Source organism: Alnus glutinosa, chromosome 1 (assembly GCF_958979055.1).
Source record: "Alnus glutinosa chromosome 1, dhAlnGlut1.1, whole genome shotgun sequence".
Lineage (NCBI taxonomy): Eukaryota > Viridiplantae > Streptophyta > Magnoliopsida > Fagales > Betulaceae > Alnus > Alnus glutinosa.
The window spans coordinates 28376585-28402649 of record NC_084886.1 but is presented as its reverse complement, the minus strand read 5'-3'; the positions used below and the strand labels follow the sequence as shown (position 1 = coordinate 28402649).

At 36.6% G+C, this 26065-nt stretch overlaps 2 protein-coding genes and 1 long non-coding RNA gene across 3 annotated transcripts; 2 read left to right on the top strand and 1 right to left on the bottom strand.

Annotated features, from left to right (window-relative positions):
• The first annotated feature begins 986 nt into the window (after positions 1–986).
• Positions 987–3385, top strand: LOC133858531 (leucine-rich repeat receptor-like serine/threonine-protein kinase BAM1). Its single transcript, XM_062294013.1, has 2 exons — positions 987–1013; positions 2028–3385. Exons 1-2 carry the CDS (start codon positions 987–989, stop codon positions 3378–3380), a joined length of 1380 nt encoding a protein of 459 aa, XP_062149997.1. The 3' UTR covers positions 3381–3385.
• Positions 3386–5241: 1856 nt separating this feature from the next.
• Positions 5242–6873, top strand: LOC133858758 (uncharacterized). The gene is made up of 2 exons (XR_009898579.1): positions 5242–5720; positions 6606–6873. It is a non-coding gene; the product is annotated as an uncharacterized LOC133858758 (long non-coding RNA).
• Positions 6874–7626: 753 nt separating this feature from the next.
• Positions 7627–10541, bottom strand: LOC133858522 (protein FAR1-RELATED SEQUENCE 5-like). The gene is made up of 6 exons (XM_062294002.1): positions 8385–10541; positions 8225–8293; positions 8015–8107; positions 7870–7935; positions 7723–7798; positions 7627–7634 (listed from the first exon to the last, which is right to left on the bottom strand). The coding sequence occupies exons 1-6, from the start codon at positions 10539–10541 to the stop codon at positions 7627–7629; spliced, it is 2469 nt and encodes an 822-aa protein (XP_062149986.1).
• Between the last annotated feature and the right edge of the window lie 15524 nt (positions 10542–26065).

The window sequence follows — 26065 nt, the reverse complement described above, 5'->3', positions numbered from 1 at the left end:
AAAAAATTTAGAGAAGTTAAATTATCGTTTGCTATTTGCTTATATATTATATGCTGTTGAGTTTGTTGTTATGTTTTGGCTAAATGATTGGTTATCTTCTGTGTCTGTTTAGGTACGCAAGATACTCCAAGGAATAAGGAAACATCTGCGGCCTCTTGAAATTTGGAAGTGCATGTTGTTCTGTTTTTTGTTTTTTTAATTATTCCGGAGTTGTCAAATAAAGTTTTGAATCATTGTATGAGTGTTACTTCAATTTATCTTGGAGTTATCTCTGTTTAAATTTTGATAATCAGTGGTAATTTCTTTGAACTAGTCTGTCTTGTGTGTTCATGAATCTTTGAGTAATACTTAATTTTTCCCAAGTGTCTGCATTTGTTTTGATACATGAAGAACATTGATGCTATTTAAGGTATAAAAGGGGAAGCACGATTTCAAGGAGATTTATTGAAATGGGAGTGACAATTATTACCAGAGGTGATAGCTAAAGGGGGACAATTATTATCCCTAGTGATATGAGTAGGGTAGTTAAATTAAATTTATTAAATTGACATATATTATTTCAATATACAAGAAAAGATAAAGAGAGATTGTTGTTGTGGGGGTGTATTTTTGTAAAAGAAAAAGAAGTGATTTGATTTCTTAAAATTTTTTTAAATTAAGAAAAATAGTTGAGAATATGTTACTATTGCTCTAAAAGTTTAATAGTAAATTTGAAAAAAAAAAAATAGAAATAAAAATAAATGAAAGATTATAAAAAAAAAAAAAAAAAAAATAGCATTTATCATACTTGCTTGCTTGAAAATAAAGTGGAAGCCAGGATGAAAGAGTTTGAATATCATATATATATAGGCTTATAGTGGTGTGGACCACACCTAAAATGTAATGCGTAATCAAAGCACCATGTGTCCGTGACCAGCGACTTTTGTTTCTTTATTGGATATGTGCTACCTTACAGATAAACCACAATTCTAGCTTACCAATTTTAGATGCGAACAGCTGATCAGGGGGTGAAGGTGCATAATAGTTGATGCTGATGTGTTGCAGAAGCATTTACTCATATAGTTGATGCTGATGCATGCTGACGCATGCTGACGCTGATGCTTTGGTTTTGTAGGGAAATCGCATAAAGACGGGACATATTGAATTTTGCTTATAAAAAAATAAAAAATTCAACAATTCCTCTTAATTAATTGCATTGACAGTCGGTGACTCCTCTGTCTTTATTAATTGTTCTTAAAAATATAAAAGTAATAATAAAATAAAGGATTAAATACATATTTGCCCAACGAGCTTTACGACATTTATTTTTTGTTCCTTCAGTTTCACTTTTTATCAATTTTGGTACCTGTGATATATGAAAATACGAAAATAGTACCTCCGTCTGATTTCCCGTCCAAAACTAACGTCCACACAGCATTTTCTGTCATATTGTTGTCTGGATGTTGTTGGAAACGATGTGTAAAAAATTGGATTCTGAGCTTCAAATTTTTAGGTACCCAATGATGTGGGTGAACGTTAGTTTTGGACGGGAAATCAGACGGAGGTACCATTTCCATCTTTTCATATACCACAGGTATCAAATTTGATAAAAAGTGAAACTGAAGGGACAAAAAATAAAGATCGTAAAGCACTGAGGACAAATATGTATTTAACCCTAAAATAAAAGAAAAACTTCTAAATTATTTAATAAAAGAAATATATTATTTAATAAGCAGCAAAAAGAATGGTTAACCACTCCACAACATAATTGATCACTTTTGTGTTTCCTTATATATACCCACTCCTCCTCTTCCAGTCTTCCTCTCCAAATCCAACCTCCTCCTCCTCTTCCTTCCTCTTCCAGTCTTCCTCACCAAATCCAACCTCCTCCTCCTCCTCTTCCTTCCTCTTCCAGTCTTCCTCACCAAATCCAACCTCCTCCTCCTACTCCTCTTCCAGTCTTCCTCTCCAAATCCAAAATGAAACTTCTCCTATTGCTCTTCCTTTTCCTCCACATCCACCCCACGCTCTCCGGGAGCCTTCCGTAGTACCAAGCGCTGCTCCTCATCAAGGCCGCCATAACCGACGACCCCCAGCGGGCGCTCACCTCGTGGAACGGCTTGACCAACCACTGCACGTGGGCGCACGTCACATGCGATCCCTCCCACTACCACGTAACCGCCCTGGACCTATCGAAGCTGAACCTCTCAGGCACGCTCTCGCCGGAACTCGCCCACCTGCGCTTCCTCTCGAGGCTCTCCGTCGGCGACAACCAGCTTTCTGGGAACATCCCCAGCGAGCTCGGGAGATTGATGAGCTTAAAATACATGAACCTGTCGTCTAACATGCTCACCGGTGAGATTCCGTCGTCTTTTGCAGAGCTGAAGAACTTGACTCTGCTGAGCTTGTTGAGCAACCAGCTTCAGGGCGGGATTCCTGAGTTCATCGGAGACTTGCCGGAGATTGAGGTGCTGGAGCTGTCAGCCAACAACTTCACCGGAAGCATTCCTCAGGGGCTCGGAAAGAATGGAAAGCTTCAGCATCTTGATCTTTCGTTGAACAAGCTGACCGGGACTCTGCCTCCCAATTTGTGTACCGGGAATCGGCTTCAGTCTCTCATTACTATGGGGAATTTCTTATTTGGTCCGATCCCGGAAACACTGGGGAAGTGCCAGTCACTGATTCTGATCCAAATGGGTCAGAACTATCTCGACGGGTCGATACCAAGAGGGCTTCTCGGGTTGCCGAGGCTCAGTGCAGTGTTCCTGGAGGACAACAATCTCACCGGGGGGTTTCCGGAGACCGATACGATGTCGGTGAGTCTCGTCGTGATCAGTTTGTCCAACAATCAGCTTTCCGGGCCGTTACTGCCGAGTATCGGAAACTTCTCGGGCCTTCAGGACCTTTATCTCGGCAGAAACCGTTTCAAGGGTCCTATCCCATCTGAAATCGGGAGGTTGCAGCAGCTTGTCGGTATAAGCTTCAGCCACAACAAATTCTCGGGCCCCATTGTACCCGAAATCAGCCGATGCAAGCTTTTGTCGTATGTGGATCTCAGCCACAACGAGCTCGCCGGCGAGATTCCGAACGAGATCACCGTAATGAAAGATCTCAGCTCCCTGAACCTCTCGAGAAACCATCTGGTTGGTCGTATTCCTGCTTTGATAGAGGTTATGCAAAACTTGACCTCCGTCGATTTTTCGTACAACAACCTCTCCGGTTATGTTCCTGCCACGGGACAATATATTTACTTTAAGCCCTCATCTTTTCAGGGCAACCCCAACCTTTGCGGACCTTATATACGGCCATGCAAGGATCGGGTTGCCAAAGCTGCGGCCAGATCCACATCCATATGGATGATTATTTGGCCATTCTATGTTTATGTCTTGTTTAATGAATAAATATATCTTGGAACTTGAAAATTTGGAATGCAGGCGGCGTATGATTCTACTATTTATTTATTTATTTTGATGAATGATTCTACTATTTCTTGCACCGAAACACAAAGGTGAAGGTGGCTATTATTTAATTTGTTTATTCTTATTTCTTATTCATGTACGAGGTTGTTTGGCTTGGATAATTTGGATCGATCAACTGCAGTGCTACTTATTAAATTCAACATCGTCTCTGTGGTGGATAGAGGATAAAATATAGAGTAATAGCTGAAGCCTGAAGGTGATGTTAGGAAAAATCTTAATTAAATTGGTGCTCGATCAGAAACAAGCTAGTCTTTGTCTTTCTCTAATCCCCCAACTTTGGGGAAATTAAACCTTAATTGGAGATAAAAATCTACAATTTGGGTGCATGGCACACTGCCCATTTGGCTGGGGGCCGGTGGCTCCTCTTCTAGCCTTTTTTTTTTTTTTTTAATATTCTGTGCCCATGACAATTTTGAAAGATTCGACCTCTTTTTAATTTTCTTCAAATCAATGGCCAATGGGAGCCCTTTCATTCAATTCCCTGTATTTCATTCATTTAAATGCAAACAGGCATAACTTACCTTTTAACACGTAGACAGTCCAAAAGTTTCCATGCACGAAAACACCATGCAAATAGAAAGCTACGTAGACGTTCATCCATTCGATCTTATCGTGCTCACTTTGTTTAGTGGGAGATAGTGGGCCTTTGTCTTTTGGCTTACTCAACAATATTATATAAAGTTTTTAACTTTTTCCATTTTAGGAAGGACAACACCGTGGCTTAGACAAATTAAGAAAACCCAATATGGCAATAGAGATATCGGTGTCTGTCTTCACGCTAGGATGGAGTGCTGCTTAAAGGTCCCACCCGATTGATGACAATCTCCAAGAACGTACACTCTGAAATGTCACGGGTCTCTCTTGGAGGAAGAAGGAGCTAGCAGATCGATTTGCCGTACTTGATTCAAAAGCAAAGAAAAAAATTGAGAAGGGAAAGAATCGTTGAGAGAGACGTTGGAGATCGAGTTTGGAAGATAGTTCACATGGCTTGGGGCACATATATCGGAGCAGGTTGACATATTTGAAGCTGTTTGATTCGTTCATCTGTTATGGTGCATTTTCGATTTATTATTTTTTTTTTTTCAATTGTTGTTTCAAGTCGTTGTCCTTTGTTTGCACTATATCTGGCCATTTTAACTTTGCTTGGTTGGCATTTAGAGTGAATATTGTTGCTTTTGAAGGCATATTGTAGTATGCTTTGCTGACAGAAAGAAGTACTGCTCGGTGCTTGCCGAACAGCACCATTGATTTCTTTTAATTTTTAGTAAAAAAAAAATTTAGAGAAGGTAAATTATCATTCACTATTTGCTTATATATTATATGCAGTTGAGTTTGTTGATATGTTTTGGCTAAATGATTGGTTATCTTCTGTGTCTGTTTAGGTACGCAAGATACTTCAAGGAACAAGGGAACATCTGCAGCCTCTTGAAATTTGAAAGTGCATGCTGTTCTGTTTTTTTGTTTTTTTAATTATTCCGGAGTTGTCAAATAAAGTTTTGAATCATTGTACGAGTGTTACTTCAATTTATCTTGGAGTTATTTCTGTTTAAATTTTGATAATCAGTGGTAATTTCTTTGAACTAGTCTATCTTGTATGTTCATGAATCTTTGAGTAATACTTAATTTTTCCCAAGTGTCTGCATTTGTTTTGATACATGAAGAACATTGATGCTATTTAAGGTATAAAAGGGGAAGCACGATTTCAAGGAGATTTTTTGAAATAGGAGTGACAATTATTACCAGATGTGATAGCTGAAGGGGGACAATTATTAGGATTGAGATCCCCGGCAATCTCAAAAAATTGCCCAGCCACAATTTCTCCCATCTAAGCCGTTTATTTAAGTTCATTTAAAATAACGGCTATTAAGGAGCCACCTCATCGATCCGCGTCAAACCAAAAGACATCTTCTCCTTCCCCCAAACCTCAGTCTGCGTCCCTCTCTCATTCTTCTCCTGATTCTTTTATTTTTTTTCTTACCATTCTCCTTTCTCCTCTCTTTCTCCTGACACATTCTCCCTTCTCCAGACAAAGTCGCTTGACCATGGAGGTAAGGTTTTAGGCAGAAAATTTGGGGATGATACTTTTGCCCGAAAAAAGTCGGAAGAAGTCGCCTGATACCTGTACCTTTGCCCGGCGATTTCCTCAACCTCCTAGTACCGCGATTTTCTCGAGGCTCCGGAACCCCCAGTTCCAGATCTGGACTCGCCTGGAGTGGTGGGGGTGGAGGACATGAAGCGGCCACCGTCGGTTGCTCTCTAGACGTATGTGCCTCTCTCTTCTCTCTCTCTCTAAGCTTTCTCGTTCTAGGAAGGTGCTAATGTCATCTGGGTCAATAGGTTGTAACTTTTGTTTTGTGGGGTAGTACTTTGTGGGTTTTGTGATTTGAGCTATTGGGGTTGTTTTGTTTGGTTGGATTTGAACTGGGTTTGGTTTAAATTTGGGAATTTTTTTGGGTTCTCATTTGGGTTATTTTTCTATTATTCGTCTTGTAGCGCTTTTGATGATCTGAATGGTTAACGGGGAGTTGTGTAAATGATAGGTTTTCTTTTTGTGTCACTGGGTTTGATTGGTTTAGGTTGATTTCAAATTATTTGTTTAATTCCGGTAAATTGGGCTTTTCTTCTCAAATGTGAATTGGGTTTCTCCTGTTCTGTTATATTTGAGTTGCATGTATTGTAATCAGATGTCGTTTGTTCAGAACACACTATGATCATGAAAAGGACAATCAATTTGTTCTTTTTTCTTTAAATTGTTTCCTCTGCAACCAAAGAATGCACTTATGGACACAATAATACTTTTAACATTTTTTCTGGTGATTGAGATTGGTGAATTATTTTTTGTTACTACTTATCAAAAAAAGAATTATTTTTTGTTACTAGTTTTGCAATTTTTCTCTGCATAAATGGCCTTACAGACTTGCAATTACTCATCTTTACTTTTTTTTTTTTTTTTAAAAAAAAAAATTGCCTCAAACCTTTGGAATTATATTGTTCAGATTAAAAGTACTGCATGTTTGTATGCTGATAATTTTGCCCCAAACCGTGTGGTTGATTTTACTGTTTGGGTGCTCCCATATCTTAATTTCTCATGGGATTCTCTTTTTATTCCACTGCCAACATCATATCATTTAAATTGTATTTTGTTAGGGCTGGCAAAAAATTGACTCCTAAAGTTTGCTGCGAGGGAGAATGCGTCTGCGTCTCTGCAAGGTGGAAATTGCAAGAAGTTGCTGGTTTAATGCTGTTGCAGCCCTTTCATGTTTGGTTTGTATTCTGTTTAGCCAGAAGTAGTAAATTATTTAGGCCTATGGAATTCAACAGTTCATTGAGTAATTTAATCAAACAACTTCTATGTGGTGAAGGCCTACTCGAAGTGTAGTCTTATTTTCATCCAAATTTATTTTCATTTTTACTATTCCATTGTCTCAATTCCATTTTTAGTTACCATACGATCACAATAATGAATAACCTATCAGGGTATGGATCAAACCTACGACACCAAATCAATTTCAAACATAATGATACAAACATTTACAAAGGAAGATCCCTTCATAATGATACAAATCACATTTACAAAGGAAGAGCCGTTCATAATAATACAAATTGCATTTACAAAGAAAGAGCTGTTTTGCAGTAATTCTATTATTTTTTCAATGTGCAAGAAAAAGTGCATTTTTAATATTGTCTACACGGTGAAGACATCTTTTACATTTAACCCATCATAAGCATGTTTCTCCTCCATAATTTTCAATTCTAGCTTACGAGCATTTGGTTTAGTGCAGCTTAGGGTATTAGTTGTAACAAGCTTACTGGAGAACAACGATACGCTTGTTATTATCTGAACTTCTCATTTACGAGTTATGCCAAAAGGCTATAAATTGGTAAACAAGCTAAAATAACAGAATGATGCAAAGTTTTTCATTCATCTACAATCGATCAACATATTCATCTACAATTGATCAAACAGTTTTGAATCAACATAGGCAGTTGTGGCTCCTTATCTTCTGTTATATAGATAAGTTACACAAAATAAGAAAGATACTAAAATTACACAAAATGATCTTTCAAACTTAACAATATTAGGTCCTCCTCCAAACAACACCAACCTTCTCCAAACTCACACCAACATAATGGTCCTTCGAAATGTTTCCAAGTGACGATAAAAAAATCAATGTCCTGAACATATTTTAAAAATTGAAGTTAATTTTCAAATCAATAATAAAGTGCTAAAAAATTTCTTTCCATTCATAAGTTTGTTACTTACCAAGATAATTCCTGAAATTCGTATTTATATTTGTTGTATCAGCAAGAGGTGTTGTAAAATTGAATCCATCAGTTACCTAAAAAAAATATAACATTTAACTTGTCAACCTAATATAAAAAGTATTATTTGATTCAAGTATGAGCTTACCTGACTGATGTACCCATTCTTTGATACTTGAGAAGATGCGGGCAGTGAACTTTTATCATATGGTACCTACGTAATCACAATATTCACATAAAAAATGTAGAAACACATTTTAATTTTTTAGAATAGTAAAATAATGCAAGTGTACCGGTAGATATTCAATGAAACCGGTTTCACATCTATGGTCAAATGGTTCTTCAAATATTATCCTTGGTATTGAATCAGGCACTTGATCAATTCGCTATATTATAAAACAAAATAAAATTTAATTAACAAAAACATATAACAGGGAATGCATTTAGACATATAAACTCAAAAAATGTTAGTCTATTTCACTATAAACTCAAAAAATGTTTACCTGACGAGAATAACATTCTGCATTCAAGTCAAAGTTACTATCTTGAATGTTGAGAGAACAATTAATGCCCTGTGAGTAAAAGAATATTTAATTTACCTTATAATATTAAATCTAATAAGTCATATGAGATGAATGTGAATTTATAGAGGTAGAATGTTACCTGAGATAAATTTTTTCCCATGTTATCCTTTCCTGTAATTTTTCTTTTCGTCTTTGCTTGCTTCTCAACCCAACTTCTAAAACGTTTTCCACCCTTCCGACCTTCCTTCTTCTTTAATCCTTTGACTTTTTCAAGTAAATTATCAATAATTGGGGTATGATCCATAGTTTCATTGCCATTTGACAATGACACATGAGCTTCATTATCAGGAGTAGTACTTGAACATTTTTTTATATTTTGAACATGCTTTTCCATTTCCTCCATCATTCTCTCTACAAAGGCGTATGCCTCTTCATTGTCAGCTGATTCAGTAACTAATTTCACCGCCCTTGGACACAATTTTCTATATCGTTGTGTAACAATTAAATTCACATCCTCTTGCACATTATCTGTCTTAGTATTTAAGATATGTCCACTCTTTGCTTCTCTTGTCCACCTCTTTAAAATGTACGTATCAGGAATTATCTTAATATCAAGCAAGTCAAAAACTTTTAAAGCATGGCAACAGAGAATTCCAAATGTTTCGAACTTCATGCAACTACATGAGATTATTTTGTTGTCACGGTCACAACGTACTTTATACTCTTGATCTTCATCATAAAGCCCAACAATATATTCATGCACTAACTGACTCTCATTGCGATGTTTTATTATCGCTGCTGATGCATAGTCATACTCATCATGAAAATTTTTAAATATCATAGGAGTATACATTTGTGCTGCCTGCCTCAACAAAGGGGAATTCTTCAACCCCAATGTTGGCAATTTTTGCCGAGCATTATATTCAGCCTCCAATTCCTTATATCGCTTTTGCTCCACAACCCGCTCAAAATGTTGAAAAAATTCCACTATACCCAAATCTGATTTTAAGTAAGCTTTCAAGTCCCCATTCAAGCTTTCACTAAGTTGAGTACTTCGCATTCCCAAAGTAAATGCATTCTTCATGTGACACCTAGCCCATTTTGTTTTCAATTTGTATATACTGTCCAACCAACTAACTGACCCACCGTTATATGTTTGAATCATTTTTTCCCAAGCATTTTCAAACTCAATCTCATCCTCATAATCAAACATACAAGATTTGAAGTCCCGTAGTAAATGAGAACCATCCTTCATCGAATTTCCCAAATGTTTGATGCCATTTTGCATTATATGCCAAGTACATAATCCATGCCATGTGTCTGGCATCACCTCAAGTAATGCCTTTGCCATTGCAGCATCTTGATCTGTAAAGATCGTTTGGGGTTTTTTACCCGCATGTGCATTTAAAAAACTTTCAAAAAGCCATTGAAATGACTCTGTTGTTTCATCATATAAAAGTGCAGCCCCAAAAATCACTACTCCCCTATGGTGATTAAAACCAGTAAAGACACCTAGAGGTCTCAATTCTTTATTCGTGCCATATGTAGTGTCAAAAGTTATAACATCACCAAAATAGGCATAGTCAATTATCATTCTAGCATCAACCCAAAAAATATTAGTTATTTGTTCCTCACTATCTAACTGGACTGCATATTGAAACGATGGATTTTTAACACTTTGTTCTTGAAAGTACCTTAATAAGCAGCCAGCTTCACCATATATTAAATTCTTTTGCCGTCTTGTTCGAAGATAATTTTTTTGATCAAGCTCAGTATACCCAAGATTTGCTCTCCCACCAGCCTCTCTACTCATCAACGCATGGGTTGCTTTAGGTGTGATTCCAGAAGCACATGCCAAATCAATTGCAAATGCTTGAACTTCTGACATTTCTCGATGCGACCTCATCATATGAACAGTTTCTTGAAGATGCAGAATATGATTATGTTCAGCTACAAAATCATAAACCTTGTACTTTCCAGTCTCTCGTAATAGTGTAAGATACAATCGTGCATGACAGTTAGTCTTTATTTCATCTCGACAACTAGTGTAAAGATAATCCCGCTTGTCTACTCCTCGAACACCTTCCTTACAACAAACAAATCCTCTCGATGTTACTTTTCCATCCAACTTACTTTTATTTATAAATTTTTTTCTCACACCAAAGCCTATTTGCTTTCCATAATTTTTCCAGTGCTTCCATGCATCCTCTAGAGTATCAAATTCCATATCAACTTGAGGAGTCCAATCTATCTGAGTATTCATATTTTGCAAGGAATCGCTTGTAAGGTTATCCATTATTTTTTTGGCATAAAAATATAATCCTGTCATTAACAAATAACCCATTAAAAAAATTAATTCTAAGTTCTAAAAATTAACATAGTTCCAGCAAAAAAAAAAAAGAAAAAAAAAACTTTTAATTAGTATCAAATGAAAAATGACGGAACAAAGCACAAATTATGTAGAAAAATAGACAATTAGTTCCAGCTAAAAAAAAATCAAACTTTTTAATTAGTAACGAAAGAAAAGGACAGAACCAAATCACAAATAGTGCATAAAAACAGACATGAGCAGTAAACAATGAACCGATCTCAAATTAACTTAGTTCCACCAAAAAAAAAAAAATTGAACTTTTAATTAGCAACAAAAGAAAAGTGACAGAACCATAATGCAAAAAAAAACACTTAGTTCTAGGAAAAAAAAAATCAAACTTTTAATTACTAACAAAAGAAAAGTGACGGAACAAAGCACAAATAATGCAGAAATATAGACGTTTCCCTTTCCCCCTTTTTTCCCATATTTGAATAGAAAAAAAAAAAAATGCAGAAATATAGACGTGAATAGTAGACAAACAACTTAAACGAGCCAACTGGAGAAGATTTCATGATACGTGAACAGTAAATATAGAAGAAACAACTTAAACAAGTTTCTGCATTGTCCTTATTCTCAGTTGATAGCTTCAAAAATAACACAACAAAGCAAATACCAGAAATAATACCTCAAGGCATAAATTTTCTGGAGTGAAATAGCTGATTGGTGCAGTTACAGAAGCTTTGTCCGAAATTCATTTTTGGTTTTTTTTTTTTTTTTTTTGGAGAAAATATCTGAAAAAATAACAAAGGGACTAATAGAAGGTGAAATTAATCGTCGACGTTGAAGCTGCAGAGATTCAAATGTTGAAATGGGTTGTGGGTTTTGAGTAAAAATGATAAGAAAGGTGAGAAGGAAGCTGAAAAGGGACAAGAAAAGGGAAGAAGAAGCCAAGAAGACGCTTTTTGATTTTTTTTTTTTTTTTTTTTTTTTTTTGTCTAGGTTCTCAGCAAACGTGTGGAACTTGGGAGGGAAAGTGAAATTTTGCTGCATTCTCGAGGCCACCTACTTTTTAGTAGGTGGCATGTTTTAGGCCGTTAGATGCATCTAACGGCCTAGAATAGCAAAAAAACTACCACGGCAATTTTGAGAAATTGCCGTGGATCTCAATCGCAATTATTATCCCTAGTGATATGAGTAGGGTTGTTAAATTAAATTTATTTAATTGACATAGATTGTTTTAATATACAAGAGAGATCGTTGTGGGGTGTATTTTTGTATAAGAAAAAGAAGTGATTTGATTTCCCAATTTTTTTTTTAAATTAGGAAAAGTAGTTGAGAATATGTTACTATTGCTCTAAAAGTTTAATAGTAAATTTGAAAAAAAAAAATAGAAATAGAAATAAATGAAAGATTATAAAAAAAAAAAAAAAAAAAAGCATTTATCATACTTGCTTGCTTGAAAATAAAGTGGAAGCCAGGATGAAAGAGTTTGAATATGATATATAGGCTTATAGTGGTGTGGACCACACCTAAAATGTCCGTGACCCAGCGACTTTTGTTTCTTTATTGGATATGTGCTACCCCTACAGATAGATAACAATCCTAGCTTACCAATATTAGATCCGACTATCCGAGTAGGGGTGAAGGTGCATAATAGTTGATGCTGATGTGTTGCAGGAGCATTTACTCATATAGTTGATGCTGATGCATGCTGATGCTTGGGTTTTGTAGGAGGATCGCATAGAGACGGGACATATATAAATAATATAATCAACTCTAATTAATTTTACTTATAAAAAAATAAAAATAAAAATAAAAAATTGTCCAATACAACAATTCCTCTTAATTAATTGCATTTACAGTCAGTGACTCGTCTGTCTTTATTAATTGTTCTTAAAAATATAAAAGTAATAATAAAATGGAATGAATGAAAAACTTCTAAATTATTTAATAAAAGAAATGAATTGAAAGAAATATATTATTTAATAAGCAGCAAAAAGAATGATTAATCACTCCACGACATTATTGATCACTTTTGTGTTTCCTTATATACCCGTTCCTCCTCTTCCAGTCTTTCTCCCCAAATCCAAACATGAAACTTCTCCTATCGCTCTTCCCTCTCCTCCACTTCTACCCCACGCTCTCCGGGAGCCTTCCGGAGTACCAAGCGCTGCTCTTGGTCACGGCCGCCATAACCGACGACCCCCAACGGGTGCTCACCTCGTGGAACGCCTTGACCAACCACTGCACAGGGGCGCACGTCACATGCGACCCCTCCCACTACCACGTAACCGCCTTGGACCTCTCGGAGCTCAACCTCTCAGGCACGCTCTAGCCGGACCTCGCCCACCTGCGCTTCCTCTTGAGGCTCTCCGTCGGCGCCAACCAGCTCTCCGGGAACATCCCCAGCGAGCTCGGGAGCTTGGTGAGCTTAAAATACATGAACCTATCGTCTAACATGCTCATCGGTGAGATTCCGTCGTCTTTTGCAGAGCTGAAGAACTTAACTCTGCTGAGCTTGTTGAGAAACCGGCTTCAGAGCGTGATTCCTGAGCTCATCGGAGACTTGCCAGAGATTGAGGTGCTGGAGCTGTCGGCCAACAACTTCACCGGAAGCATTCCTCAGGGGCTAGGAAAGAATGGAAAGCTTCAGCTTCTTGATCTTACATTGAACAAGCTGATTGGGACTCTGCCTCCCAATTTGTGTATCGGGAACCCCCCAATATTTCATTCGAATTTTACAGGGGAACCCCCCAAATTGAAGTCACATTTGAAGTTTATATAAACCGCATCCTAAATGTGAGGGCAGAAGACAAGGGCACGGGTAAATCGGAGGCCATCACCATCACTAGCAACACGGGCTGCCTGACCCAGGAGGAGATTGGCACCATGGTTCAGGAGGCACATGCTCGCAACAGCCTTGAGAAATATGTGTATGGCCTGAAAGACCTAATCAACGACAGAGACAAGCTTGCTGGCTTGCTTGAGTCCGATGAGAAGGAGAAGATCGAGTATGCTGTGAAGGACGCCGTTGAATGGCTTTACAACAACCAGAATGTCGAAAAAAGAGGGCTACCAAAGGAAAGCTGATTGTTGTACAAACTAATCACAACGAGACTCACCGACATCGTATCGGGAGGAAGCGCAGGTGGGCGAGGTCCGGCGAGAGCGTGCCTGAGAGGTTGAGCTTCGATAGGTCCAGGGCGGTTACGTGGTAGTGGGAGGGGTCGCATGTGACGTGCGCCCACGTGCAGTGGTTGGTCAAGCCGTTCCACGAGGTGAGCGCCCGCTGGGGGTCGTCGGTTATGGCGGCCTTGACGAGGAGCAGCGCTTGGTACTCCGGAAGGCTCCCGGAGAGCGTGGGGTGGATGTGGAGGAAAAGGAAGAGCAATAGGAGAAGTTTCATGTTTGGATTTGGAGAGGAAGACTGGACAACGCCAATCTCTGCGGACCTTATGTACGGCCTTGCAAAGATGGAGTTGCCAAATCTACAGCCATATCCATATCGATGACTGGTTCGCCATCCTACACAGCTTATATATGCCCTTGTTTATGTCTTGTTTTTATCTCTCTGATTAAACAAGACGTAAACAAGGGCATAAGCTGTATAGAATGGCCAAATAGTCATGGATGTGGATATGGCTGCAGATTTGGCAACCCCATCCTTGCAAGGCCGTACATAAGGTCCGCAAAGATCGGAGTTGCCCTGAAACGATGTGGGCTTAAAGTAGATGTAATGTCCAGTAGCAGGAACATAATCAGATGGAGATGGGGAAACATATCTAAATAAATATATGTTGGAGCTTGAAAATTTGGAATGTATGCAACGTATGATTTTACTATTTGCTGATTCTACTATTTATTTATTTATTTATTTTGATGAATGATTCTACTATTTCTTGCGCCGAAACACAAAGGTGAAGGTGGGTATATATATATTTTTTAATTTATTTATTCTTATTTCTTATTCATGTACAATGTTGTTTGGATTGGATCGATCAACTGCAGTGCTACTAAATTCAACATCATCTCTGTGGTGGATAGAAGACAAAATATAGAGTACTAGCTGAAGGTGATGTTGGGAAAAATCTAAATTAAATTGGTGCTTGATCGATCAGAAACAAGCTACTCTTTGTCTTTCTCTAGCTAATCCCCCAACTTTGGGGAAATTAAACCTTAATTGGAGATAAAAATCTACTTTGGGTGCACTACAAAAATTTCTACAATTGGACGCGTGTCTACAATACCGGTTACTGTAGACACGCGTCCAATTAGACACGTGTCTTATAAAAAACGTGTCTAATTGTACCATCTTCACAATTGGACGCGTGTATTTAATACACGTGTCTAATTGGACACGAGTATTGGACACGCGTATTAAATACACGTGTCTAATTGGACGCGTATATTTTTACACGCGTCCAAATGGACACGTGTACTAATACACGTGTCCAATTGGACACGAGTATTAAATACACGTGTCCAATTGGACGTGCGTATTAATACACGTGTCAAACTGTTATTTTTTCCCAAATATATATTAAAAAAAAAATTGTGTTGTGTTTATTTTTTGAAAAAAAAATTAAAAAACTCCTTATCTTATTAACCATATAAATCTGTGAAAATACGGTGTACATAGCTTATACACATAAAATTATGTTCGAAAGATATAGTCTATATGTAAATTCTATACTTGGAGTTTATGCTTTTTAGATTCCTTATTTATATATATATATGGTATACTAATAAGTATGTAAACCCTAACCTAATTTACATATTGTACTATACGCATAATTAAACAAATTTGGTACTATATATATAATTAAACCAAATAGTTCAAATTAGGGTTTAGTTTTGTACACCATCTACGTTTTGAAAGAACAAAAAAAATTTAAAACATAACAAAGTTAAAAAACCTATAATTAATACTATATATATAGATATGCATGCATGTAAACGGTTTAGAAACTACATACAGTAACCTTGCTATTTATAGCTATATATAGTAAATGTAAGGGGTAATTACCTTTTCCTCCCATGAACTACCAAAAAATGCGCGATGCCCCCATGAACTACCAACTCGACCAAAATAGAGCATTCAACTACCAAAGATAACCATTTTCCCCCCTTCCGTCAGTCACACGCCGTTTTACCCTCATTTTCTTCCTCTTTTCCCCCTATGAACTACCACCATCTTCCTCTTTTCCCCCCATGAATTACCGTCATCTTCCAACATGCCCCCATATAAAACGGCACATGACCCGTTGACCGTTTGTTTTAACCCCTTTGACTGATGGAAGGGGGAAAAATGGTTGTCTTTGGTAGTTGAATACTCTATTTTGGTCGAGTTGGTAGTTCATGGGGGCATTGCGCATTTTTTGGTAGTTTATGGGGGAAAATGGTAATTACCCCTAAATGTAATTATTTTAAGGGTTCCGGGCTATATAATGAATTAAATACTTATGGTTTAGTCCCTTATATAGTACATACATTTAGGGTTTATGGCTATATATAGTACATACACTTAGGGTTAGGATTATGATTAGAGTTTATAGCTATATATAGTATATACACTTAGGGCTAGGGTTTATACCTATATATAATATATATACTTAGGACTATGGTTTATCGATATATATAGTATATACACTTAGGATTAAGGTTTATAACTATATATAATATTTACACATAGGGTTTATAGCTATATATATATAAATTTTAAAATTCAAAATAATATAATATTATATTTTATATATATATATATATATATATATATATATATATATATATATATATATATATATATATATATATATATATATATATATTCTTAACTATATATCATAATCTTAAATTTGTATCATATATGTAAATACTATACTTAGGGTTTACATGTTGAGTTCCTTATAAGTACGTAAACCTTATAGGGTTTACATATTGTACTATATGCATTTACATACATGTATACACTGTAAATAGTATTCTTATTTATACATTGTACTAAATGCATAATTAAATCAAAATCGGTACTATATTTATATATATATAACACCAAATTAAGATTTGGTTTTATACACCATTTACATTAAGAAAATAATAAAAAAAAAAATGCTTCGAACAAAGTTAAAAATCCTATCCATAATACTATATACATACATATATATATATATATGCATGTAAACAGTTTATAAACTATATACATTTATATACTTTATGGCTATAATACATAGTATACAATATATACACATAGAGTTAGGGTTTATAGCTATATATAGTGTATAGTGAGATGGTTTATAGATATATATAGTATATAGGGTTAGGGTACGGTGTTTATAGATATATATATAGTATATACATTTAGGGTTAGGGTTTTTAGCTATATATATATATAGAACATATACTTAATATTAGGGTTTATAGCTATATATAGTATATACACTTAGGGTTAGTGGTTTTAGGGTTTAATTTTATGGTTAGAGTTTAATTTTAATTTAGGGTTTAGTATAGTATATATATATATACTTAGTGTCATGGTTTAAATTTAGGGTTTACGTACATATATATAATACATACACATAGGGTTAGGGTTTATGTACATATATAGTACATACACTTACGGTTAGGGTTTATAGCTATATATAATATATATACTTAGAATTAGGGTTTATAGTTATATATAGTACATACATTTAGGGTTTTATAGCTATATATAATACATACACCTAGGGTTAGGGTTTATGTACATATATAGTACATACACTTACGGTTATGGTTTATAGCTATATATAGTACATACACTTAGAGTTAGGGTTTATAGTTATATATAGTACATACACTTAGGGTTTATAGCTATATATAATACATACACCTAGGGTTAGGGTTTATGTACATATATAATACATAGACCTAGAGTTAGGGTTTATGTACATATATAGTACATACACTTACGGTTATGGTTTATAGCTATATATAGTACATACACTTAAGGTTAGGGTTTATGTACATATATAGTACATATATAATACATACACCTAGGGTTAGGGTTTATGTACATATATAGTAAATACACTTACGGTTAAGGTTTATAGCTATATATAGTATATACACTTAGGGTTAGGGTTTATAGTTATATATAGTACATACACTTAGGGTTTATGTACATATATAATACGTACACCTAGGGTTAGGTTTTATGTACATCTATAATACATACACCTAGGGTTAGGGTTTATGTACATATATAGTACATACACTTACGGTTATAGTTTATAGCTATATATAGTACATACACTTAGGGTTAGGGTTTATGTACATATATATATTAAATATACCTAGGGTTTGGGTTTATGTACATATATAGTATAGTATATACGTACACTTAGGTCGGGTTAGGGTTTATATATTTATACATATAATTTTTAATTTTTATTAAAAAATTATTAATAGTACCACAATTGGAGACGTGTAATAAAATTACACGTCTCCAATTAGGACTGTGTATATTGTACACGTTCCTAATTGGCCACGTGGCCACCTGCCTCGTGGCCAAATTTTGGCCAGGTGCACAGCGCGGGACAATTCCTGCGAGCCACCTGGCCATTTTTGTAAGATTTTTTTTTTATAAAAAAAATAAAAAATAAAAAATAAAATGGGTAGCTTCTAGAGGAAGCTACCCATCGATCTCTCTCACCCTCACTTTCACTGTCTCTCTCTCTCTCTCTCACGCTCGCTCTCTCTCTCTCTCTCTCTCTCTCTCTCCCTCTCCCTCTCCGTCGACGTCACCGGCCACCTCACCGACCTCCGCGAGTCCGGCCGTTCCTCCGGCCAGCTCACTGTCTATCTCTCTCTACATCTCTCTCTCTCTCTCTCTAAATATCTCTCTACATCTCTCTCTCTCTCTCTCTCTGCATCTCTCTCTCTCTGACTTGTGTTTCAATTTTTTTTTTGTGTTTAATTAATTTTTTTTTTCAATTTTTTTTTTGTGTTTAATTAATTTTTTTTTCCCACAATGCAGGTACAAAATCCACAACAAATATATACCGCATAAATTGTGAGTAATTTTCCCTTATTTTTGTCATTTATTTTTTCGCTATAATAAATGTGGTATATTTAAATGTATTTGTTTAAAATATATTCCTATTTGTTTTAATATTTTCGGACAATAAACGTGGATTTAGCATTTAATAGTGGACAATTTTTTTTCCCCATGCAATGCTACTGATTTGGTTGGGTTTGTATATAGATTGTTATGTTGTTTTTTTTAAGTTTTTTTGTGGTTTTGTATGTGAAATATGGTTACATTTTTTTGTCAGATTTTTTTTGATATATTTTATTGTACTACGAATATAGTTTTGCATGGGAAACCAACGATTACAAATTGACCGTCCACTTTTTACAATATTACTCGTAGTATAAAATTTACAATATCATTTTGCCACTTTATACGTTGGTGTGAGGAGAAGACATATTTTTCCTAAGCATTCTTTACAATTCGCCTTAACAACAAAATTTAAAATAGCAACATAAAATAAATATAAGCATTTTACATATGGTCGACACGGACAAATTCATAAAAAATCCAAATATTAAAAAATTATTTCTAAAAATGGTTCACATATACCAAATCACCTTAAAATAAATTGTGGAATTGTTTAAAGTCAAATTTCAACAACCATGCTGTATACTCTATTTCAGCATTTTTTTTTTTATCTACAGAAATAATAACATAGTTTAATTATACATTTGTGTTGCTATTATCCTTTTTGACAAATTCTTACAAAAAGGATTTTCAAACAAACTTTCCCTCATTTAATCATAAAATGATCGTACCCTAACTCTAAACCCTATACACTAAAAAAAAACAAAAAAATCTTAAGCCCTAAACCCTAAACCTTAAACCCTACGAAAAAAAACCCCAAAACTATAAACCCTAAAAAAACAAATACAACAACCCTAAACCCTAAACCCTTAAAAAACAACAATCAAACACGTAAATCCTTAAGAAATAAAACCTAAACCCTAACCCTAAACCCTAAAAAAACAACAATCCAAAACCCTAACCCTAACCCTAACCCTAAACCCTTAAAAAAGGAAACACGTAAACCCTTTAAAAAAAAAATACCCTACACTTTCTAAAAAAAAAACCCTAACCCTAAACCCTAACAAACCCTAAATCCTAACCCTTTAAAAAAAAAAAAAAAACTAAAACCCTAAACCCTAACCCTAAACCCTTAAAAAAACAAAAAATTCCTACACTTTCAAAAAAAAAAAAAAAAACTAAAACCCTAAACCCTTAAAAAAAAAAAAAAAAATCCTACACTTTCTAAAAAACTAAAACCCTAACCCTAAACCCTAACAAACCCTAACCCTAAAACCTAACAAACCCTAAACCCTTAAAAAAAAAAAAAAAACTAAAACCCTAAACCCTTAAAAAAAACAAAAATCCTACACTTTCTAAAAAACTAAAACCCTAACCCTAAACCCTAAACCCTAACAAACCCTAACCATAAACCCTAACAAACCCTAAACCCTAACACCCTTATAAAAAATAAATAAATAAAACCCTAAACCCTTAAAAAAAAAAAAAAATCCTACACTTTCTAAAAAAAAAAACCCTAACCCAAAACCCTAAACCCTAACAAACCCTAACCCTAAACCCTTTAAAAAACAAAAAAAAAAATTCCTACAATTTCTAAAAAAAAAACTAAAACCCTAAACCCTTCAAAAAAAAAAAAATTCCTACACGCCATGTTGCGTGACATGTACAATTTTTTTACAAGTTTCTACTGTAAGACGTATGATTTGTCTTGATCTCTTAACCCTATACAGAGAAATATGAACAAGTCTTGGATGTCAGCACGTAGAGGTACGACACGGTATAACGACGGGTGTAATGCGTTTGTGGCATTTGCCGTTAGTAACTATACGGCCGTGGATGGCAAAATTTACTGCCCATGCAAGTATTGTCGAAATAACCAGCGTCACACTCCAGATTACTTTCTTGCCCACCTGACTGGAGGTAGGGGATGAATCCGGGATACAATTTGTGGTATATGCACGGTGAGACAACGTCTGGGTCCGCTATTCTTGGTCAGTGTTCGAGTTATCACAGTGGCACAGATACCGCTGCCTGTAGCACTGAACATGGTGAAGTCACAGAACAGGGGGTGTGGCTGTGGAACAGGATGATGACATGCACGCCATGTTGCGTGACGCCTTCGGCTTGCACGATGTTGATGAAGCCGTCAGTACGGATCCGCAACAAGTTGACGAAGATACTTCTTGCGGGGATGCATTGAAGTACCAAGAGTTGTTGAAGACCGTTGAGAAGCCCCTTCACCTTGGTACCAAACATAGTAAATTGAGTGCTACTGTACACATGTATAATTTGAAGTGCGTTGGAGGTATTAGTAACAAGATTTTGTCAGACATTCTGAAATTTATCAGTCAGCTGTTGCCTCCTTGCGATGACACATTGCCAGATAGTATGTATGAGGCGAAAAAATTTCTAAGTGTCATGGGTCTAGGGTATGAGAAGATTCCGGCGTGCCGTAATGACTGTATGTTATTCTGGAAAGACAATAAAGAATTAGATTCATGTACCGTATGTGGAGAGTCTAAATGGAGGGCTGATACACATATATATGAGGATGGTGAGGTCATATCAGCGAGGAAAAAACGCCCGGTGAAGATCTTGAGGTGGTTTTCACTCATCCCACGGTTACAGAGGTTATTCATGTCTGAGCATACTGCACCCCATATGAGATGGCATGCAGAAGGCCGCATTAGGGATGGCGTATTGAGGCACCCGACCGACGGTGAGGCATGGAGATCGTTTGACATTTTACATACAGATTTTATGGCAGAGAGTAGGAACGTCCGGCTTGGTTTGACAGCAGATGGATTTAATCATTTTGGGAGCCCGTAATGCTTGTGCCGTACAATTTGCCACCTTGGATGTGCATGAAACAGACGTCGTTCATCCTGTCACTTGTTATTCCTGGACCGAGCTCACCAGGTATGGATATTGATGTTTACCTTTAGCCATTGATTGATGAGTTGCTGGAACTGTGGAATGTAGGGGTACGAACATTTGATGCTTCAAAGAAGTAAAATTTTATTATGCGATCCCAATTGATGTGGACAATAAACGACTTGCCAGCGTATGCAGATTTATCTGGTTGGCCTAACAGGGGTGTTGATAAGTCTTGAATTATTCAATTCAAGACCCCTTAATTTGCATTTGTTAAACCTAGTTCGTATTGTATATATAACGTTTTGTTATGTTTTAGTGTTTTCTCTTATTTTCAGGTCTTAGTTGAAATCTAATTCAAAATACTTGAATTAGACCTGAAAATACATCAAGGGTATTTTAGTCATTTCCAGAGTTCGAAATTGATCCTGAGAAAATGGAAAATTGTCCAAGGCATTTCGATCGATCGATTATTTATACAGCAATAATTCGATCGATCGACTTCTCGATCGATCGACATAATTTCGATCGAGCGAAGTCGTGTCTTCCAGAAAGTTCAGATATTTTCAGATCTTTGTATTGTTTGTGCGATCCAAATTTAAAGTTGGATTTTGTGGACAGAAATGAACGTCGACCAGCTCTGTTTGTGCGGCTAGGATTCACTCTCTATGATCTTTTGTAAATCCAATTCTCTATATATATGAGATTAGGGTTATAGGTTAGATCATGCATCTTTTGAGATTTCGGATTTGCTCAGATGTATCACTTCAATTCCTTGCGTTTTTAGTTTCCTTTAGTGCACGTTTTCTGGGCTTAGTTCCAGAGAGCTTGTCCCCTTTCCTTAATTTCAAGTTCTAGTTTAGCTTGTTCTTCATTTTCTTTCTTTCTTGTAATCCGATTTTCTTTAAGTTTAATATAGTTGTTTTTAATTCGTTTCTTTCTTGTTTCTTTACTGCTTTCCTTTAAATTTATGCTTAACTTAGATTCAAGTCATGTCTAGCTAATTTAGTCCTTAGGGTTTGATTCAAAATCCAATCCAAAGACCATGAAGTGTTCTTGATGTTCTTAGGTTTTTCTTTAGATGTTTGATGATTGTTGAGGGCTAGAGAATATCAAAACCCATGCTAAAAGGTTTTGGTATCAAGATTCCAATCAAATTTATTCATGAAAAAGAGTTTAACTTGTCTATGAGTTTTCCTTGAAGTCTTGAGTAAAACCAACGTTCTTGGAAACAAGAACGATGTCTTTTTCAATGGTGCTATTTGACATGATGTATGATTTCTCATTAGAGTTACCTTATAGGGTATGCTAGGGAACACCAATCATTTCATCCATTTGGTAGTCTAATTGTCTTTCAATTGTAGTTTAATTTTATGTGGAATGAATTGGTGTGAAACTAGATATCTTATCATTGTGACCTAATTAGGGTTTTCATGTATTGTGTATACTTATTAGGATGTGTTGTAGAGTAGTAAGTTAGGGAGCATTAATCACTCCACACCTTTCGTAGTGTAAACGTTTTTCAATTATAGACTAATCTTTACGTGGAGTAGACTAATATAAAACTAGGTGCTTTATGATTACGTCTTAACGAAAGTATTTTCATGTCGAGGTCGTCGTAGTGGTTGATGCCCATTACGCGCTCATATCAAGCATGTTAGGAAGATTCATATAGACTTTAAGCATTGCATAGGTTGAGGATTGGATATGATCAACACCCTAAGTTTTCTTTTAAGTTAATTTCATTTCCGTTTCCATTTCTTTCACCTTATCGTTGTAGCTTCAATTCTACAACTTTTGTTTTTACTTTTGTTGATAAATTAAGTTAGATACGCTCTTCTCATATCCTATTACGCAAAACAACCAATATTTCTCTGTGGTTCGATCACCCTTACTATAGTACAACCGATTCGTACTATTGCGAGTGGTAAACTTATAAATTTAAAATCCACGTATCGTGTCGTTGAGACACGTACCAGGTGTGAATGCATGTCCTTGCTGTATGCAATCGACAAGTTCTAAACGCTTAAAGAACGGATGTAAATTTTGCTATATGGGGCACAGGAGATACTTGCCAACTGAACATCTGTGGCGGCTGAACAGGAGAACATTTGACGGTACTGAAGAATTTGACAGCGCGCCGATTGTGCCATGCGGAGACGAGGTCCTCCAACATTTGGACAGAGTCTCGTTTGGGGATGAGATCGCGGGTAAGAAGAAGAAACGGAAGAAGCGGAGGAAGGGTGCAGGGAGTTCCGATGTTGTATGGAAGAAGAAAAGTATCTTTTTCAGATTGTCGTATTGGAAAGACAATTTGCTTCGGCACAATCTTGATGTTATGCACATAGAGAAAAATGTCATGGACAATATACTTGGCACTATTTTGGATATTAAAGGGAAAACGAAGGACAACTTGGCAGTTCGGCTGGACTTGCAGGAAATGGGGTTGAGGCCTAAGTTGCATCCGTTCACGGCCGCAAATGGTAAGACGTATATTCTCGCTGCCTGTCACACCATGTCTAGAGAGGACAAAGAAAATTTTCTGAAGGTTCTTCGAAATGTGAGGGTCCCGGACGGATACGCCTCGAACATTTCACGATGTGTTCGGCTCAAGGACCGTACAATTTCCGGGTTGAAGAGCCATGATAGCCACATACTGATGCAACTGCTTCTCCCAATTGCATTGCGTAAGTCATTGCCAGATAAAGTTGTTAGACCTCTTGTGGAGATTTCAGCATTTTTTAGAGGCATATGCTCAACCAAGCTATCACAAGAAGATATGGACTGACTGCAAGGTGACGTCTGTATCACTTTGTGCAAGTTAGAACAGATATTTCCTCCAGGGTTTTTTACCAGCATGGTCCACTTGGTCGTGCATCTTGTGCGTGAGTGTAGACTCGGCGGGCCCGTGCAGTATAGGTGGATGTACCCGGCAGAGAGGTAAAATTCGACGTAATATGTATATATATATATATATATATATATATATATATATATATATATATATATTTGATTTAATGGTACCCTAATTGATGACAATTCAAATGTCGTGTATGTGTGTACACCAGGAGTCTAGGGAATTTCAAGTCTAATGTGCGCAATAAAGCGGCTCCTAAGGGGTGCATTGTGGAGGGGTACATAGTGACCGAGCTGGTAATGTTCTGTTCAAGGTATCTGAATAACGCACCAACATTCCACAACAGACCTCAAAGAAATCCTGATGGATCCAAGAGGGCGGGCACGCGTGTTACCCTGAATCGGTTGATACCAGATTCATCGTTATATTGTCTTCAACTCTGAAGAGTTTCACAATTTGCGGACGTAAGTAGTGTTTATATATTTACCATAATTCGAATAAAAGTATTAATAACAATTATTACATAATTGTATACGCTGAATGTAGGATGCACAAAGACACGCTTAGGCGATCATGCACTAGGGGTCGCATTACGGAGGCTTTTATTGAAGTACAACATCATGAGCAGTTCTGCGAATGGTACCGTGCATATGTAAGGAAATAGTGGTAATTTTGAAATTGGAAAAATTTATGCGGGTTCAATATAATTAACCAATGTGATGTTTAATGTTTGAAATTATAACATAGGTCGATGGCCTGGACGATCAACGTAGGGAGGAATTGGGCCACAACTTGGTTATGCGTTGTAAAGGGCTAAAGGAGACAGCGGTCAAGTACAACAGGTACGTGGTAAATGGGAAATTGTTTCGCACGCTTGCCCATGATGTGGGAAGGAGGACTCAGAACAGCGGCGTATGTGTTCCAACCGTTGAAGGCGAAACGTACTACAGGCAGTTAACCGATATAGTTGAGGTCGAGTACTATGACAGGACTACGTACGTCCTATTTAAGTACAATTGGGCAGACCCAACGATGGACAGAGGATTCACAATAGACGAGTATGGCCTAGTGTTTGTCAACTTCAATCACCTCGTCCACAGGGGAGAACTGGTTCAGGACGAGCTGTACGTGCTTACATCTCAGGTAGATCAAGTATTCTACGTCGAAGATGGAAGGAACCCAAATTGGGTTTGTGCGGTTAGGACCAAACCGCGCAACGTGTACGACGTTGGCCAGGGGGAAGGGAGTAATGAGGATGGTACAACCTACCATGAGTGCGTGCCGCTCGTACTAGCCACTGATGACCTACCCGATACAAATGATGAATTCGAGTACGACAGGCCCGACATTGATACGATTGAAGCTCCCGTGATACAATGATTGATATATTTGTTGTGAGTATATATTGTTTGTACAATTCACTTGAACTCAATACAAATTTTTATTATTTGCATAAATTTCTATGTATAATTTGCATATTCATTAAAAATATATAAAATACAAATTCTAATTAATTTGTCTACATTTGTTCGCAGGTATTGATGGACCAGAGACCCCCTCCTTATGCATATCGGGCACCTCGCCCACCCGTGCCCCCCATGACCACGCCCACTGATTCAACGGCATTATATACTGCGGCGTAGCCACACCACCCAGACGGGGCTTATAGACCATTGTTGC

What these genes read in the sequence shown, in the direction of transcription:
- LOC133858531 (XM_062294013.1), top strand. Translation starts at nt 987, where the DNA reads ATGCGAACAGCTGATCAGGGGGTGAAG. An exon ending in CAGCTGATCAGGGGGTGAAG is followed by an intron (nt 1,014 to 2,027) that starts GTGCATAATAGT and finishes AGCCTTCCGTAG; the next exon opens with TACCAAGCGCTGCTCCTCAT.
- LOC133858522 (XM_062294002.1), bottom strand. Translation starts at nt 10,541, where the DNA reads ATGGATAACCTTACAAGCGATTCCTTGCAAAATATGAATACTCAGATA. An exon ending in TGGGAAAAAATTTATCTCAG is followed by an intron (nt 8,294 to 8,384) that starts GTAACATTCTAC and finishes TTTTACTCACAG; the next exon opens with GGCATTAATTGTTCTCTCAA. An exon ending in GTTTCATTGAATATCTACCG is followed by an intron (nt 7,936 to 8,014) that starts GTACACTTGCAT and finishes GTGATTACGTAG; the next exon opens with GTACCATATGATAAAAGTTC.